Raw genomic sequence first — 18,748 nt, 5'->3', positions numbered from 1 at the left:
TTCACCACCTGATCTGGTTGCAGTGGTGCACGACTGGCATTCTAAACATTCAACCAGTGGGTATGAAAGACATGTACTGTCTATGACCATAGTTGCTGCTCTATGTGTCTACGGTGCAGTGAACTTCCAAACTCATTGCCCACAGAACACAAATGATTCAAAGTGTTTATGCCAGTTTTTCTGGCGTAAAAAACTTTTTGGATGTTTTTACACCAGTCGCGACCAGATGCACCAAAGTGGGCAGAGCATGGACAGGCGTGGTGGTGAACCTCCAGAGAATAGTTCAAAAATTCCTCTACTCTGGTGGTATAAGTTATGCCAGAAATGTTATTCCAGTCATTGAATACAGTAGCATTTCTAGCAAGACGCATGCCATAGAGAAGACGTTCAAAATTAATTAATCGGTATTATCCTCTTAATGAATTTGGCACATCTTACCTCACCACACCCCTTCATTAAGACTGGTGTTCACAGTGTAAAGGCTGCTTTACATGCTACCATTTTGTATGCGATCTCGTTAGCGATATGACACGCCAAGGTCGTATTAATGATGTGCCGGTATCGCTTATAGGTCGTTTATTTTATGTCACACGTAACGATCTCAAAAACGACGCATCAGCGATCAACGATATATTGTTGGTCGTTGGAATGTTGTTCGATGTTGGCAGGGTGTCAAACGGAGCAATATGTCGGCTGATTCCCCAAAACGAACATTTTTTTAAAAATGAACGACGTGTCAACGATCCACGATTTTCATTCTATTTGCGATTGTTCAGAGTTGCTCGGAGGTGTCACACGCAACGACGTCGCAAACGATGCCGGATGTGAGTCACGGAATCCGTGACCCCGACGACATATTTAGTCTTAGGCTACTTTCACACATCCGTTTTTTGCCATCAGGCACAATCTGGTTTGTGCCTGGTGCAACGGATCCATCGCAGATTGTGTAAAAACTGATGCGACAAATCCGGTAAAAAACGGATCTGGTTTTTTTTTTCATGCAAAAGGGAGAAAAAGAGAGAGAGACCCCATCATCACCGCACACACCGGCACTACCGACCCCATCACCACTGCACACACGCAGGCACTACCGCCCCCATCATCACCGCACACGCAGGCACTACGGCCCCCATCATCACCGCACTCACGCAGGCACTACTGCCCCCATCAACATTGCACACACCGCCACTACCGCCCCATCATCACTGCACACACCGACACTACCGCCCCCATCATCACTGCCGCCCCCATCATCACTGTACACACACACACACACACACCGGCACTACCGCCCCCATCATCACTGTACACACACCGGCACTACCTAAGTGACGTCACCGCTGACAGCGCGACTCACTTCAGTTGCTCTGTGGAACTCACAGAGAGCGGCGGTATTCTACGTCAACTTCCGATGTAACAGAGCTGAAAGCGTCGTGGGACCTCGTGTGGATTACATCGGACCTGGAGGGGTATTTTGGCATTAATAAAGTGGTGAAAGATGGTGTTTTTTTTGTCTTTTATTTCAAATAAAGGATTTTTCAGTGTTTGTGTTTATTTACTTTCACTATAGATTAATCATAGAGGGTGTCTCATAGACACCTGCCATAATTAACCTAGGACTTAGTGGCAGCTATGGCCTACCATTAACTCCTTATTACCCAGATTGCCACTGCATCAGGGCAATTCGGGATGAGCTGGGTAGAGTCCCGGGACTGTCACATCTAATGGATGCAGCAACTCCGGGTGGCTGCAGGCTGATATTTTTAGGCTGGGGGGCTCCCCATAACATGGAGCTCCCCATCCTGAGAATACCAGCCTTCAGCCTTGTGGCTTTACCTTGGCTATATCAAAATTGGGGGGAACCGCACGTCGTTTTTTTTTTAATTATTTATTTTACTGCACTATATAGACCCGCCCACTGGCGGCTGTGATTGGTTGCAGTGAGACAGCTGTCACTCAGCTTGGGGGCGTGTCTGAATGCAACCAATCAAACACGCCGGTGGGTGGGGGAAGTAGGGAATACAAGATGGAATAATGAGCGGCAGGCATTTTCAAAAGCAGGAGAAGCCGCCAGAAGAGTGTGACAGCCATGCAGCGTCGCGCCCGTGATCGGTGAGTATAAAGGAGGGAGGGAGAGACCTACTGACAGAGAGAGATCGACGGACCGACCGACACATCGACAGAGAGTGAGAGACAGAGAGAGAGAGAGAGAGACTATTTACACAACGTCGGGGCATGCCCAGAAACAAAAACCGGATCCATCGTTGGTTTCCGGCATATGCTGGATGACGCCGAATCCGGCGCCCATAGGCTTCCATTATACAACATGCCATATGGCGTCAGATTCAGCGTGGTCCGTTTTTTCACTGCAGCCAAAAAACACTGTATGCTGCGTCCTTTCCAGCCTCCAGACAACGATTTTTTGACGGATCCGGAGCACGCCGGATGCAATGCAAGGGCATTAGGCACGATCCAGCGCTAATACAATTCAATGAGGAAAAAACGCATCCGTGACGGTTCCGTTTTTCAACGGATTGTGCCTCACGGCAAAAACCGGATGTCTTCAAGCAGCCTAATTAAAGCGGCACCTACATTCTAAAGAGAAAAATCCACATCACAAATTCCATGTGAGCACACTCTGATAAATCATATAAAGTTATTGTAGAAGCCAGTGATGGGAGTAAAATCTGTGACTTTTCTGCATTTAGTGGTCACTACTCACCTGTGCGGTTATCCGTAGGAATCTCCTCTTTACACCGCTCATCATCCCTCACATATGTCTCTGTAGTATTAATATGGCTCAGATCTTCACCCTGAAACAAATATTGTAAAAGTCAAAGACAGATGGAGAATTCAAGTGAAATTATTCAAAAGAACAGAAAAAGATCATAAATGAACATGACGAACAAAACTGACAGCAGTAGATATCACAGAGCTGCAGGTCTCCGGTATAATCCAACCTGTCGCCTCCTAATTGTAACCAGCAGTCTCCATAACAAGAAAATTGTGAGAAGAGCCAGACAACATTTAATGTCTATGATCAGCTTTATCCAGTTCAGCAATTTATCACATCAAAGATTCCTGGTGATGAAATAGTTCTGCAGGATTACAGGCCCATAGGGACATGAAAATTACTGAATTACTGAAAATTAGAATGGGGAGCTGACAGGCACTGAAAATCCCATTCTACCTCGTCCCAGAGATGCTCTATAGGACTAAAGGGCGGTTTACACGCTACCGAAAGCAACCGCCCCTGTCGTTTGTGCGTCACACGCAAATCGCTGCCCGTGGTGCACAATCTCACTAGGACCCGTCACACATACTTACCTTCCTAGTGACATCGCTGTGGGCGGCGAACAACCTCTTTTTTAAGGGGGAGGTTCGTGCGCCGTCACAGCGACGTCACACAGCGGCCCACCAATAGAAGCGGAGGGGTGGAGACCAGCCGCATTAACGACACGCTCACTTTGTTGCCGGCAGGACGCAGGTACGTTGTTGTTCGTCTTTCCCGGGGTGTCACACGTAGTGATGTGTCCTGCCTCAGAAACGACTAACAACCTGCATCCAGCACCAGCAACGATTTTTGGGAAATGAACGACGTGCCAACGATCAACGATTAGGTGAGTATTTCTGATATTTAACACTCGCTCATAGGGTTCACACGCAACGACGTCGCTAACGACGCCGGATGTGCTTCACGAATTCTGTGACCCCGACGACATATCGTTAGCGATATCGTTGCGTGTAAAGCCCCCTTAAGATCTGAGGACTGTGAAGGACCAGGAGGCAAGAAAAAGTAATGTCATGTTCCTGGTATAAAGAAGTGGAAGATCCTGACACCTCCTGGAGAGAATTGCTGTGTGGCATAAAGCTTCAGTTGTGGAACTACAGGATATACTGTTATTATAGGACCCTAATGGAAAGTACTGTCATTATATGCACAATATAAAAGATGATCTTGCACTAGTGCCTCCCAAAAAGAAGTGTGTAACATACCTATAGTTGATAGGGATTGCAGCAGAGAGCAGAGACCACCCCCATCAAGAGTGCATCATACTAAAGCTAGCAGAATGATTTACACAGAGATACAGAGAGTCAGCCCTGAAGCTGGGCAAGGGAGAGTTACAGAGGGTCAGCCCTACAGCTGGGCAGGGGAGAGATACAGAGGGTCAGCCCTGAAGCTGGGCAGGGGAGAGATACAGAGGGTCAATCCTGCTGCTGGGCAGAGGAAAGTTACAGAGCGTCAGCTCTGCAGCTGGGCAGAGAAGAGTTACAGAGGGTGAGCCTTGCAGCTGGGCAGGGTGGAGTTACAGAAGGTCAGCTCTGCAACTGGGCAGAGGAGCGTTACAGAGGGTCAGCCCTGCAGCCGGGCAGGGGAAGAGTTGCAGAGGGTCAGCACTGCAGCTGGGCAGGGGAGAGTTACAGAGGATCAGCCCTGCAGCTAGGCAGGGGAGAGTTACAGAGGGTCAGCTCTGCAGCTGGGCAGGTGAGAGTAACAGCGGGTCAGCTCTCCCGCTTGGTAGTTGCAGAGGATCAGCCCTGCAGCTGGGCGGGGGAAAATTACTCAGGGTCAGCCCTGCAGTTGAGCGGGGGGAGTTACAGAGGGTCAGCCCTGCAGCTGGGGAGGAGTAAGTTACAGAGTGTAAGCACTGCAGCTGGGTGAATCGCCAGCGTCCCTATCTTTATATACGCTAGTGTTCTGGTGCTTGCCTGCACCTATACCCCTAAATTCTCCTTTCCCCTCGCTTGGCAGGGATACCGATGCCGTCACCTTCTTGGCTACCCGCTTGTCTTTGCGTGCATGCTCATTTTGCGTGGTCCACTGCCTTGCTCAATGGCCACCCTTGTGTGTTTTGGTCCCCTGCCCTACTGCACGGTCATCCACTTGTTTCTCGGTCCCCTGCTCTCCCACATGGCCGCCCACATGTATAGGCTGCTTTACATGTGTCGATTTCTTGTGCGATCGCATTTGCGATCGCACCCGCCCCCATCATTTATGCAGCACGAGCAACTTCTTGCCCGTGTCGCACAATGCTGTAACCCCCGTCACACGTACTTACCTTCCAAACGACCTCGCTGTGAGCGGCGAACATCCACTTCCTGAAGGGGGAGGGACGTTCGGCGTCACAGTGACGTCACACAGCGGCCGGCCAATAGAAGCGGTGTGGCGGAGATGAGCGGGACGTAAACATCCTGCCACCTCCTTTCTTCCGCATTGCCGGCAGGACGCAGGTAAGCTGCAGTTCATCGTTCCCGGGGTGTCACACGGAGCGACGTGTACTGCCGCGGGAACAATGAACAACTGGACATTCGATTTTTAGAAATTGAGCGACATGTCAACGATGAACGAGAAGGGAGAAGGTGAGTATTTCTGCTCGTTCACAGCGGTCACACGCTACGATATCACTAACGATGCCGGATGTGCGTCACTTACGACGTGACCCCGCCGACATCTCGTTAGATATATCGTAGCGTGTAAAGCCCGCTTATGTTTCCGGTACTATCCTGTATTGTAAGTCCTGCCTGAGTCAGGTGTCCTGCCTGAGCCAGGCTTGTCCTGTGTCCCATGTATCCAAAGACCGACGTATCTAGGGTCCGGTGTAACCAGAGTTCGGTATCTCCCTTGTCCTGTCACTGTACTAGTAGCAGTCCTATCTGTGTTCCTATGTCTGCCCTGTCTGAGTTCTAGTACCTGTCCTGTCTGTGACTCCATTCCTGTTCTGCTGTCACAGCTCTGCTCAGCTACCACTGTCACGGTCACTATTTAGGGAGTGGCACCTAGCGTCTACTGGCAGCCAAGCCAAAGTTCAACATCTGAGAGTCCGATTGGAGCACCGGCGTCTCTGCAGAGACGCCAACTTATTCACTGCCCTGGCCGGGTCGCGTCCTCCCTCGCTACCGTGCAGCCTCCCACGTGTCCTGCTGCCTCTTCCCCTCCCGGGCCCTGTACACGCCACACAGGATTTCCGGGAGTGCACCTAAGGCCTAAGCCACACGGCGAGAAAAACGGTGCGAGTGGAGTGCGATAAAACATCGCATTCCACTCGGACCAATATTAGCCTGTGTGTCAGAGCACATGAGCGATTATTTTCTTAGCCCTAATCGGACCAAGAAAACAAATCGCAGCATGCTGCGATTGTAATGTGAGACTCTTTCTCTCGCACCCATTCAAGTGTATGGGGCAAGAGAATAATTGCACTGCACTCGCGGTACACCGGTGTCCCGCTAGTGTAGTGCGAGAATGGCAATAGCCGACTACAGAGGAGAGAGGGAGAGAAATCCCTCCCACCCCTCCTGAGTGCCAGCCCGCCCCCCCCCGCAGCTGAGGTCTGCTCGCACGAACGGACCTCAGTAGCAATGACACACGCATGAGACTCGGCTCTGCTGTACTGCCAGTGTGAGCCGAGTGTCATGCAAGGGGATCGCAGTAATCCCCGTGTGGCCCCAGCCTAAGACACACGCTCACACACCGGCCCTCCTCCTAGGCACTTTTGTTAAGACCACCAGTCAGGGTAGCCCAGCTCCACTTGTGGTCCAGTGGGTCCAGGCAACGAACTGGCGTGGAGTTTGACACTGGGCAGGTAAGAATTACAGAGGCTCAGCCCTGCAGCTGAGCAGGGGAGAATTACAGAGGGTGAGCCCTGCAACTGCGCAGTAGAGGGTTACAGAGGGTCAGCTTTGCAGCAGGGCAGGGGGGAGTGACAGAAAGTAAGCCCTGCAGCTAGGCAGGGGGAATTACAGAAAGTCAGCCCTGCAGCTGGGCAGAGGAGAGTTACAGAGGGTCAGCCCTGCAGCTGGGCAGAGGAGAGTTACAGAGGGTCAGCCCTGCAGCTGGGCAGAGGAGAGTTACAGAGGTTCAGCCCTGCAGCTGGGCAGAGGAGAGTTACAGAGGGTCAGCCCTGCAGCTGGGCAGCTGAGAGTCCCAGAGGCTCAGCCTGCAGCTGGGTAGGGGAGAGTTACAGGGTTACAGAGGGTCAGCCCTGCAGCTGGGCAGGGGAGAGTTACAGGGTGTCATCCCTGTAGCAGAGAGGGAGGGAAGTTACAGAGTGTCAGTCCTGCAGCTGGGCAAGAGGGAGTTACAAAGATTACATGAATGGAATGTCTTATTGTTCCTCAATGTTCCTCTACCAAACAGTATACAGCTGCTATGAACGGATGATCCTAGTCTGTCACGATTCTTAGGTCTATTTTAATGTGCCCAATTCCAGCCTTGCTGAAGCATCCCCAGATCATCACCGATCCTCCACCAAATTTCACTGTGGGTGCAAGACAGAGAAAATCAACAATCATTGATCAAATCAATCGTTGATCAAATCAATCGTTGATCAAATCAATCGTTGATCAAATCAATCGTTGATTTTCCCTGTTGTCCTGATGAAGGAGGCTGCGGCCTCAGAAACACGTTGACCTGACCTGTACATGAATAAAGAGAATAAATAATCAACATCACTTCTGGGTGATAGTGCGGCTTAAAAACCCGATTCTTCTTTCATCTCTATACAGCAGTCCCATCATCTCCTATCTGATGTAAATACAGTAGTCTCAGAGTCTCCTATGTGATGTATATTATTTACAAAACTTATCACAATCAGTTGACTATACTCCAGACAAAAACAAACCTGAAAAAGCAGTTGTAGGAAGCAACATGATCAATATCACCAAACATCACCGCCGCACAAAAGAGAAGCAGCTCTGGCCACCACAGTAGGGGGTAAGTTAATGGTTTGACCAAATATAGCACAGTAATTTTCAAGTTGATAATTTTATGCGGCCCTTAGAAGGAAGAAATTTCCAAATGGCCCATGCCATGAAAAAGGCTCCCTACCCCTGCTTTAGATGAACACAGTCATTGTATTCAGCTGCAGATATCTAAATGATGAGATGTTTATCCCCTTTACGACCACGGGCAGTATAATTATGTCTTAAGTGGTCATAGTGCAGCAGCCAGCGGGGATCCGCGCACATGTCAGCTGATTTGTACAGCTGACATGTGTGCCTCGCAGGCACGAGTAGATCAGTGTTCCACTCGTGCCTGTTAACCCCTTAAATTGTGCTGTCAAAATGTGACAAAGCCATTTAAATTCCCCCCTGTGATAAATCTTTACTCACCCAGCTCCATCGGCGTTGCAGTGACGTGATCCCTGTGAGCCGATGGTTGTCAAGGTAGTACAGGGTCATGTGATGACTCCTGTAGCTCACATGACTCACTTCCTGTTTCACCCGGCTGAGGGCTGAAGGTTACAAGAGGTCAATATTTTTGCTGAACTCAGCTGTGTAGCTGTGATCAACAGAAAAGAATGACTGATCAGACTGCTGATACTTATAGTCCTCTAGGGGACTAATAAAATAAAAAAAAAGTAAAAAAAAAAAAAATAAAAAATATACACATATTTGGTATTGCCAAGTTCAAAAATGCCTGATGTATCAAAATATAAAATCAATTAATGTGATCAGTAAACAGCATAGTGGCAAAAAAATCCAAACGCCAAAATTACATTTTTGGTCACCACAAATTTTGCGCAAAATGCAATAACAGGTTTCAAAACGAAAATGGTAGCATTAAAGATGTCAACTCGAGAAGTAAAAAATAAGCCTTCACTGAGCTATAGATCCCGAAAAATGAGAACGCTATGGGTTGCAGAAAATGGCGCAAAAAGTGCGCCACTTTTTTTGGACAAGCTTCTGTTTTTTTTTTTTTTATAATTCCTTAAATAAAAGTAAACCTAAACATGTTTGGTGTCTATAAACTCGGACTGACCTGAGACATCACACAGAAACATCAGTTTTACCATATAGTGAACATGGTGAATAAAATGTCTCAAACAAAATCATGCAATTGCACTTTTTTGCAATGTTTCCGCACTTTGAATTTTTTTTCTGTTTTCCAGTACACTATATGGTAAAACCTATGGTTTCATTTAAAAGTACAACTCGTCCAACAAAAAACAAGCCCTCATATGGCAAGATTGACAGAAAAATGAAAAAGTTACGGCTCTTGGAAGAAGGGGAGCAAAAAAAAAAAAAAAAACGAAAAATGGAAAATTGGCCGGGGGTGAATGGGTTAACTTCACAGCCAGGGTGGGATTCAGCTGGTTCGGGCGAACCGGCAAGAAACGGCTCCGGCGATCTGGTTCTCTGTATTCACTTGTGTTAGTGTCTTTAAGACACTAAAGCAGGCTTTACACGCTACAATATATCTTACGGTGTGTCGGCGGGGTCACATCGTAAGTGACGCACATCCGGCATCGTAAGTTATATTGTAGCGTGTGACAGCTACATGCGATTGCGATTGAACGTTAAAACGTTCATCGCATGCACGTCGTTCAATTGCTAAAAATTGAACGTGAGGTTGTTCAATGTTCCCAAGGTAGCACACATCGCAGTGTGTGACACCCCGGGAATGATGAACAGATCTTACCTGCGACCCGCGGCTCCCGCCGGCAATGCGGAAGGAAGGAGGTGGGCGGGATGATTAAGTGCCGCTCATCTCCGCCCCTCTGCTTCTATTGGCCGGCTGCCGCATACCGTCGATGTGACGCCGAACGTCCCTCCCACTCCAGGAAGTGGACGTTCGCCACCCACATCGAGGTCGTATGGAAGGGCAAGTACGTGTGACGGCAAATAATCGTTTGTGCAACACGTTCAACAAATTGAACGTGCCGCACATACGATGGGGGCGGTTACGATCGCATACGATATCGTATGCTTAATCGTAACGTGTAAAGCAGGCTTAACACAAATAAATACCTGTACCTCAATACGCACTGCACTTCCCGGGTTCAGTGGACCCTGTCTGCTCCCCCAGCTGTTGTACAGGGTTGGCCGCCTGCTGCATAATATCATTATAACACACATGGCCGCGCACAGTGAATTGCGCGCGGCCGTGCCTCCTGTACTGTGATGTGGCCGGGCACATTGACACATTACAGGCGCAGACAGTGCTGACCAGCCGCATAGTAGCGGAGACACGGCCACGCGCAGTTCACAGTGCGCGGCCATGTGTGTTATAATGACGTCATGCAGCGTGCGCTGCCTCTATCCCACCAAAGAGGAGCATCAGACAAGAGTTGTGGCTGAATCCCAGTAGCTAGAAGGATCTTCCCGGTTAGTAGGCATGGCCGGCTTGGTTGGTGGGCGTGGCCATGTTTCCTCCTGTCCACTATTATGCTGTTTATAATAGAAGCGGGTGTCTCTTGTCTGTGGTAAGACAACCCCCCCGCACCCCTTCCCATTTGGGGATCTTACCTCAGACCCCGCTTCTATTATAAACAACTCCGGGACCACGTGGAGTTTGATCCTGGTATCAGCAAAGTTGGTTGAGGCCCCGCCCCCTTCTGATCACATGGGCATGATGTCAGCAAGGTCCTTTAGCCCACTGGAGTTTGCCATCAAACAAGTATGTGGACCGCACGGGAGACAAGAGAAGTGTCCCCCAATCATCAACAGTAAAAGCCCCCCAGTATGTGTGTATGGCTGTGTGTATATGATTGTTTGTCCATTCTTGTGTGTGTGTTTACATATTTGTGAATGTCTTCAAATATGTATCTGCTTCTATCTGACTACAGTATATCTGTGTACATATCTGTGTATATGTGCGTGCAAATGTCTGTATATGTTGTGAGGTAGCAGCGTTGTTTGGGCAAAAACGTGAGGCAGTGAGGCAGCAGCGTGTTCACACCAACAGTCTATTTATTGTTGCAGCATAAATAGATCCAATTTCCCACAGTCAAAGTATCTTCCGGATCACAGCCGGTGCATATAGACAAATTCTTTGCATCAAAAAGTCTTGTTACCTTAGGACCCCGATAACCGCAGGGATCTGTATAAGGTTCTCCTAGGCTGACACTCTTGGCCTGTGTTCACTCCACACAGAGCCAGCCCAGCTCACACAGCATGTGTTAGCTTCACCAAGCCTGGCTCTCAACTGAGACACACCCTGCTGTGCTCTGCATGAGTTTAAATGAAAATGCTGGACATGAGAATTGCTACAAAACCTGGACTGGGAGGAGGGATCTGTCTCCCTGTTACCCTTTGTGCTATACTCCCAGTAATAGCTATAGCAAACTCAGAGGGTTTCCAGACACATTCTGGGGGACACATAGCGGTCTTCAAATATTACCCCTGTCACTGCCTCACAATGTGTACACATCTGTGTACTGTGTGTTTATATGTCCATGTTTCTGGGGTTGTATGTGTGTAAGGCCAGTTTCACACGTCAGTGAAAAACACTGACGTTTTTCACTGGCATGTAAAACACGCACATGTCCCTGCGTGTGTCGTGAATCCCGGCACACGTGGGTTGTCTAAGTGCAATCCGGGTTCCGTTCTCCGTGGCCCGTGATTGCACTTAGAGATTAACTCACCTGTGCGCGCTCCCGCTCTCCATGGTGCTGATCGCTCCCGCGGTGCAGCATCCGGCCGGCGCTGACCCCCGCAGCAGCTGCTTCCGGGTCGGCTGTGTCGTGCATCATGAATATGCGCGACAGTAATGAGCCGGCTCAGAAGCAGCAAGCTGCACGGGCTGCAGAGGACATCGCTGGAGCCGGGTGAGTAAAAATGATTTTTATTTTAAAAGCACGTTTTTTTCTGGCACGTGTTTCATGGACCACATCACTGCGTGGTCCGTGGGACATCAGTGATGCCAGAAAATGGACATGTCTCCGTGCGGCAATCACAGACACGCGGGTACGCCGCACGGAGACACGTGCAGTGAAAAATCACTGATGTGTGAGCAGACCCATTCATTATAATGGGTCTGCGTATGTCAGTGATTCTGGTACGTTTAAAAAAAAGCACAAACGTACCAGAATCATTGACGTGTGAAACAGGCCTAAAGCTGTGTGCGCACGATCAGTGTTTGCAGCGTTTTGGACACACTGTGTTTTTGCTGCGTCCAAAACGTTGCATTGTACAGTACAAGCACAATGGATGGAATTATAGAAATCCCATGCTCACTGTGTGTGTGTACTGGCCACAGCGTAACCTGACTTGTCATGTGGCTTTCCATGCTGCAGCATGTCACTTTATTGTTGTGGAGCCATGAATGTTCCTCATACGGAAACCAGAGAGAGAAAGACGGCAGCAGCCCGAACCCTGATCAAGGGCACGAGCAGCTGCGGCAGGACTGGATTTAGGGGGGGCCAAGGAACCCGGGGACACTCACCAAGCGGGGGCCTCCCACCAATATAGAGATAAATATCTCAAAACATGTAAAATACACATCTCTTTGCTGTGAACCGTTTCTAATGATAAGGAACATTTAACAAATAAGAAACTATTGAAAATGTAGGGACCTGGCTACAGTCATACATCTCAGTGGCTGGCGCAGAGTCATGGCACCTGTATCAGCATCCACTGACCTGGCTAGCCAGACTTCCTTAGTACCTGTACCTAATGCTTAGCTTATGGAATGCGGCAGCCTTCTCCGATCCCAACAGAAGCTTCTAGGCCAGTGATAGCGAACCTATGGCACATGTGCCAGACAGGGCACGCAGAGCCCTTTCTGTCGGCACGCGTTGTCGTCTCATTCAGCCACTTTGACCTGCCGGTGTGATTGCACCGGCAGTTCAAAGTTGTGTTGGAGCAAAGCCAAAGGAGACATTTCTCCTCGCTCTGACACTATTCCTCTCCTAGGCCGCAGGCCTGTTGGTAGGAGACGGCAGGAGTGTCAGTAAGTGGCGCCAGCGTAATGATGACTAGCGACAGCACGGGAACTGAGGACCCGACCCAGCGGCGCGCAGCGGTGGAGCGGGTGCTGGAAGGTGAGGTTTTTTTTTTGTTCTTTAAACTGTGTGCGGCAGTGGCTGTGTCAAGGTGTGGGGGAAACATGGATGGGGAAAAATATGCAAGGATGGGGAAAACATGCAAGCATGAAGGAAACATGCCAGGTTGGGGGTACATTTTCCAGGATGGAGGTAACATGCCAGGATGGGGTACATTTATCAGGAAAAGGGACATTTACCAGGAAGGGGGATATTTACCAGGATGGGGGAACATGGCAGGATGGGGTACATTTACCTGCATGGGAGAACATGCCAGGATGGGGTACATTTGGCTATCATGAGCATCAAGTCAAATATACTGCGTGAATTGGACTTTAGGGACATCATTAGTGATTTTGCAGCACGAAAATCAAGGAAAGTGCCTGGATTGTAAAAAATGAATGACTTTATCTGAATAAGGCTATGTGCCCACACTGCGGAAAATTAGCGGAATTTGCCGCAATTTTTTCGCGGAAATTCCACAGATTTTTCAAAACTCTGCAGTACAGCGAGTCCCCAGCCATTTCTATGGCATTTTGGAACTTCTGTGCCCATGCTGCGTTTTTTTCCACAGCGAAAATAATGCGGATTTCCCTGCGGAAAAATCTGCAGCATGTGAATTATTCTTCTGGATTTTTCCACATGATCCTATACTTACCTGCCTTGATTGAAGACACCAGAGTCACTTCCTCCAGTGCAGAGGAGCGCGGTGGAGCCAGGAGCAGGAAGGAGGAGGTGGGCGGGGCCTGCACAAGCTCCGGTCATGTGACAGCCAGAGCTAGTTCAGGCCTGCCCACCTTCTCCGGCAATGTGCAGACAGACACGGCTAGAGAGTGAAGTGCTGTGTGATGGAGGTAAGTAAGAACTCCCCCGATCACTCTAGCACTTGTTCTGCATTGAGGATGCAGTGCTGAAGCCATGGTACTGTATCCTCAATGCAGAATACAGCAGCATATCCGCAGGACATTCCGCAATAAAACCGCAGCATGTAAACAGACAAAGTTGTGCTGCGGATTTCGGGGAGCTCTTGCGGAATGTCCTGTGGATATATCTGCAGCACACTTTCCCCGTGGGCACATAGCCTTAGTCTGCGTCAATGATTTTTGTAAATAAACTTGCGTTCATTTCATTTTGTGTTACATATTGCAACACCTTGAAAAATGGGCTTCCCTCCAAAATGGTCCCTGGCCCACCCACCTCTTAAATCTGGCCCTGAGCTGTGGTTCCTGTGGATAGCACTCATGGCAGCTGTAGTCCCTGCAGATAGTACCAGCAGCAGCTGCGGTCCCTGCAGTTAGCACCAGCGGCAGCTGCGGTCTCTGCGGATAGCACCAGCGGCAGCTGCGGTCCCTGCGGATAGCACCAGCGGCAGCTTGCGGTCCCTGCGGATAGCACCAGCGGCAGCTTGCGGTCCCTGCGGATAGCACCAGCGGCAGCTTGCGGTCCCTGCGGATAGCACCAGCGGCAGCTTGCGGTCCCTGCGGATAGCACCAGCAGCAGCTTGCGGTCCCTGCGGATAGCACCAGCAGCAGCTTGCGGTCCCTGCGGATAGCACCAGCGGCAGCTGCGGTCCCTGCGGATAGCACCAGCGGCAGCTGCGGTCCCTGCGGATAGCACCAGCTTGCAGTCCCTGCAGATAGCACCAGCGGAAGCTGCGGTCCCTGCGAATAGCACCAGCGGCAGCTGCGGTCCCTGTGGATAGCACCAGCGGCAGCTGCGGTCCCTGTGGATAGCACCAGCTGCGGTCCCTGCGGTTAGCACCAGCGACAGCTGCAGTCCCTGCGGATAGCACCAACGGCAGCTGCGGTCCCTGCGGATAGCACCAGTTTGCGGTCCCTGCGGATAGCACCAGCGGAAGCTGCGGTCCCTGCGGATAGCACCAGCGGCAGCTTGCGGTCCCTGCAGATAGCACCAGTGGCAGCTGCAGTCCCTGCAGATAGCACTCACGGCAGTTGTGGTCCCTGCGGATAGCACCAGCGGCAGCTTGCGGTCCCTGCGGATAGCACCAGTGGCAGCTGCGGTCTCTGCGGATTGCACCAGCGGCAGCTGCGGTCTCTGCGGATAGCACCAGCGGCAGCTTGCGGTCCCTGCGGATAGCACCAGCAGCAGCTGCGGTCCCTGTGGATAGCACCAGCAGCAGCTGCGGTCCCTGTGGATAGCACCAGCTGCGGTCCCTGCGTATAGCACCAGAGGCAGCTGCAGTCCCTGCGGATAGCACCAACGGCAGCTGCGGTCCCTGCGGATAGCACACGTAACAGCTGCAGTCCCTGCGGATAGCACTCACGGCAGTTGTGGTCCCTGCAGATAGCAGTCACGACCCTGCAGGAGGGGACATGCTGCATCCAGGATGCAGTATGTCCGGACTGCGGGCACGTACCCTTATAGTGTATTGTGGTGTATGTGTAAAACATTTGTATCTTTAGGGCACAACACTAAATCTATAAGGGTGAGTGCCCACCATCAGGCTTCCTCATGGTGTGGATGCAGCATACTTTCTCTGGTGGAGGCGCTAGTCTCCTGAGCAATCAGAGTGACTGTCAGTGGATTTTCGCTGTATTCTCCCGCTCAGTGCACTATCATCGCTGTTAGAATAAATTGACATGCTGCAGCTCGGAAACTCGCACCATAGGTCAGTTTATGGAGCGCCTCAAAGAAGCCCAGGGGGCTGGAGATTTCTATAAATCCATCCACTGTGCCTGTGCTGTACAATGCAGCATTTTGGACACATTGAAAACACTTTGCGTCCAAGACGCTGCTGACACTGATCGTGGGTACACAGCCCTAAGGGCTTGTTCACATATGTATTTGGGAATTTCCTTTGTCTTTCCATGTTTATGAAAAGAAAAGTGAAATTAACCCCTGCACTGTGACGTAGCTATGTCACCTTAAGGCCTCCTTTACAGGTCTGTGAATCTGGTAAGAGTTGTATCCAGTTTTTCACTGTTACCACGTGTACCCATTAAAACCTATGGTGCTGCTCGCATGTCCATGTGTTTACGAGTACCGCGTGTCCATGTGGTTCACATGGAGACGTCTGTTTTTTCTCCAGCAGCACAGATGACAAGGTCCAATAATAGTCTATGGAGCTGTGAAAAACACGTACAGTGTACAGTCCATGTGCCATCTATTTGCTGTACGTGTTTAACATTGAAAATATAGGAAAAGCTTTCCAATTGTTTTATATATAGTTAGCTGGGATATGGTACTGTATCTATGTAGCAAGTGTGGTTTTGGATCTATATAGTAAGCTTAGTTATGGTACCATATTTAAGCAATAAGATTAGTTATGGTACTATGTGTATGCAGTAAGATTGTTCTTTCCCCATACCTATGTAGGAGGCTTGGTCTGTTGCGGTTTCTATGTAGTACACTTAGTAAGTACGATTCTGTTACTGTAAGGATACAGTAAGCTTGGTTCTGTTCCCGTATCTCTGTAGTAAGCTTGGTTCTGTTCCCATATCTCTGTAGTAAGCTTTGTTCTCCACCCTTATCTCTGTATTAAGCTCTGTTCTGCTCCAATGCCTCTGTAGGAAGCTCGGTTCTGCTCCTTTATCTCTTTAGTAAGCTCAGTTCTGTTCTCGTTTTCCTGTAGTATGCTTGGTTCTGCTCCTTTATCTCTGTAGTAAGCATAGTTCTGCACCGTTATCTCTGTAATAAGGTCTGTTCTGCTCCCATATCTCTGTAGTAAGCTCAGTTCTGCATCCTTATCTCTGTAGTAAGAACGGTTGTGATCCTGTATATCTGTAGTAAGCTTTGTTCTGCTCTCATAACTGTAGTAAGCTCAGTTTTGCTCCCATATATCTGTAGCAAATTTGGGTCTGCTCCCTTATCTCTGTAGTAAGCTCGGTTCTGATCTCGTATCTCTGTAGTAAGCTTGGTTCTGATCTCGTATCTCTGTAGTAAGCTCAGTTCTGATCTCGTATCTCTGCAGTAAGCTCGGTTCTGATCTTGTATCTCTGTAGTAAGCTCGGTTCTGATCTCGTATCTCTGTAGTAAGCTCAGTTCTGCTCCCATATCTCTGTAGTAAGCTCAGTTCTGATCTCGTATCTCTGTAGTAAGCTCGGTTCTGATCTGGTTTCTCTGTAGTAAGCTCAGTTCTGATCTCATATCTCTATAGTAAGCTCTGTTCTGATCTCATATCTCTATAGTAAGCTCAGTTCTGATCTTGTATCTCTGTAGTAAGCTCGGTTCTGATCTTGAACCTCTGTAGTAAGATCAGTTTTCCTCCCATATCTCTGTAGTAAGCTCCTTGCAGTTCCCATATCTATGTAGTCATCTTTGTTCTGTTGCAGTAAGCGCGGTTCTGTTCCCATATATTTTTTATGTATTAGTCTGTTCATAAAGCCTGTTACCTCTGCTGCTTTAATGCACAAGAGGCCAAAGGTGGGCCGTTGCATCTTGAGGGCCACTGCCTTATAATTTCCCCCCAGGCTAAAATGTGGCAGCCAGCCCCTGCCTGGCGTGCAGCGACGCACTGACGCTGCAGAGGTCCCAACAGCGCGTGTGAGGTTGCTCATCCTGCTGCTGCCTGCCAGCGTCAGTGTGCCTGCAGAGTGCCGTGGAGGAGGACGGAAGACAGAGGAGAGGCCGACGGTGCTTGGAGCAGGTAAGCGCTCAGTGAGCCGAAGATGCAGGGAGACAACAATCTGCAGGGGAGAGAAGCCGCAAAAGCTGGGAACAATATGGGAAAAGGAGCCATATGGGACAAGCTCTGCAGGGGAGAGGAGCCGCATAAGCTGGGAACTATATGGGAAAAGGCGCGACATGGGACGAGATCTGCAGGGGAGAGGAGGCTGCATAAGATGGTAACTATATGGGAAAAGGAGCCATATAGGACAGGATCTGCAGGGGAAAAGGAGAACATGGGATGAGATCTGCTGGGGAAAGAGGCCATGATGGGATCTGCAGGGTAAATAAGCCATAATGGGATGGGATCTTCAGGGGAAAGAGGCCATAATGGGATGGGATCTGCAGGGGAAAGAGGCCATAATGGGATGGGATCTGCAGGGGAAAGAGGCAATAATGGGATGGAATCTGCTGGGGAAAGAGGCCATAATGGGATGGATCTGCAGGGGAAAGAGGCCATCATGGGATTGGATCTGCAGGGGCAAGAGGCCATAATGGGATGGTATCTACACAAGAAAGAGGCCATAATGGGATGGGATCTGCAGGGAAAAGAGACCACATGGGATGGGATCTGTAGGGGGAAGGTTGTCCGTTCCAATTTTAGCAGGGCTCCTTTAGCAATAATTTTTAAAAATTGTAGAAAAACCGTTTAATACAATATGACTGACAGTGACTGGAGCAACTGGTACTGGACAGGAGAGTGAAGGTATAGGAGGGTAAGAAGGGGAAACAGATTTTACTTTAAATTACTTGTATTTTTTGGTTGAGGAAAGTGCGTGAAAATGGGTGTGGCTAACAAAATGGGTGTGGTTACAGAATGGGTGTGGTTTTCAAATGGCCGAGGTTTACACAGAACCTGTTAAAAAATTGAATCCCATCCCTGCTCCACAGGATCCAATATTGCTGGATATTGAACATGATCACACCATTCACAGTACACACTTCACATGTATTTTGTATTCCACAAAATTGGAAATGTATTATTTAGCACCAGTGACTATGTTCAAAGTCATTCAGATTGTTCAATCTTCAGATTCTGGAAACTGACCACTTATGTTACACTACACGGTCATATGTCTACTAGGTTTCAGATGCAAGTTTGAAAGGGTCTCTAACAAGAATTGGTCATTCAGAGTATAATACAGGAGGACAAAACAAGACTGCACACAAGACCTTCACAGCCGTCTACACATCATAGGGAGATTTCATGACACCTTCTCTCCATTAGAAATAAGCAGACCTATCAAGGTTTGGTTCAGTTTGTGTTCGCCGAATTTACCTGTGTTTGCTAAACAGTTCGCCAAACATATCCAAACACCATTGAATTCAACGAGAGGCAAAACTGTTATGATCCGGAACCA

General features: G+C 49.2%; 2 protein-coding genes across 2 annotated transcripts in view; both read right to left on the bottom strand.

Moving 5' to 3' along the window:
- Positions 1-18,748, bottom strand: part of LOC142311975 (uncharacterized) — a 452,821-nt gene that overhangs the window by 391,269 nt on the left and 42,804 nt on the right. The window lies entirely within an intron of this gene.
- The window catches only part of LOC142312005 (uncharacterized), a 128,642-nt gene that overhangs the window by 85,017 nt on the left and 24,877 nt on the right, over positions 1-18,748 (bottom strand). Inside the window, exon 5 of the mRNA XM_075350880.1 lies at positions 2,723-2,813. Coding sequence (XP_075206995.1) covers positions 2,723-2,813 — 91 coding nt within the window. The remainder of the gene's footprint in view (positions 1-2,722; positions 2,814-18,748) is intronic.

This window comes from Anomaloglossus baeobatrachus, chromosome 5, assembly GCF_048569485.1.
Source record: "Anomaloglossus baeobatrachus isolate aAnoBae1 chromosome 5, aAnoBae1.hap1, whole genome shotgun sequence".
Lineage (NCBI taxonomy): Eukaryota > Metazoa > Chordata > Amphibia > Anura > Aromobatidae > Anomaloglossus > Anomaloglossus baeobatrachus.
This window is presented reverse-complemented; position numbering and strand designations above follow the sequence as displayed.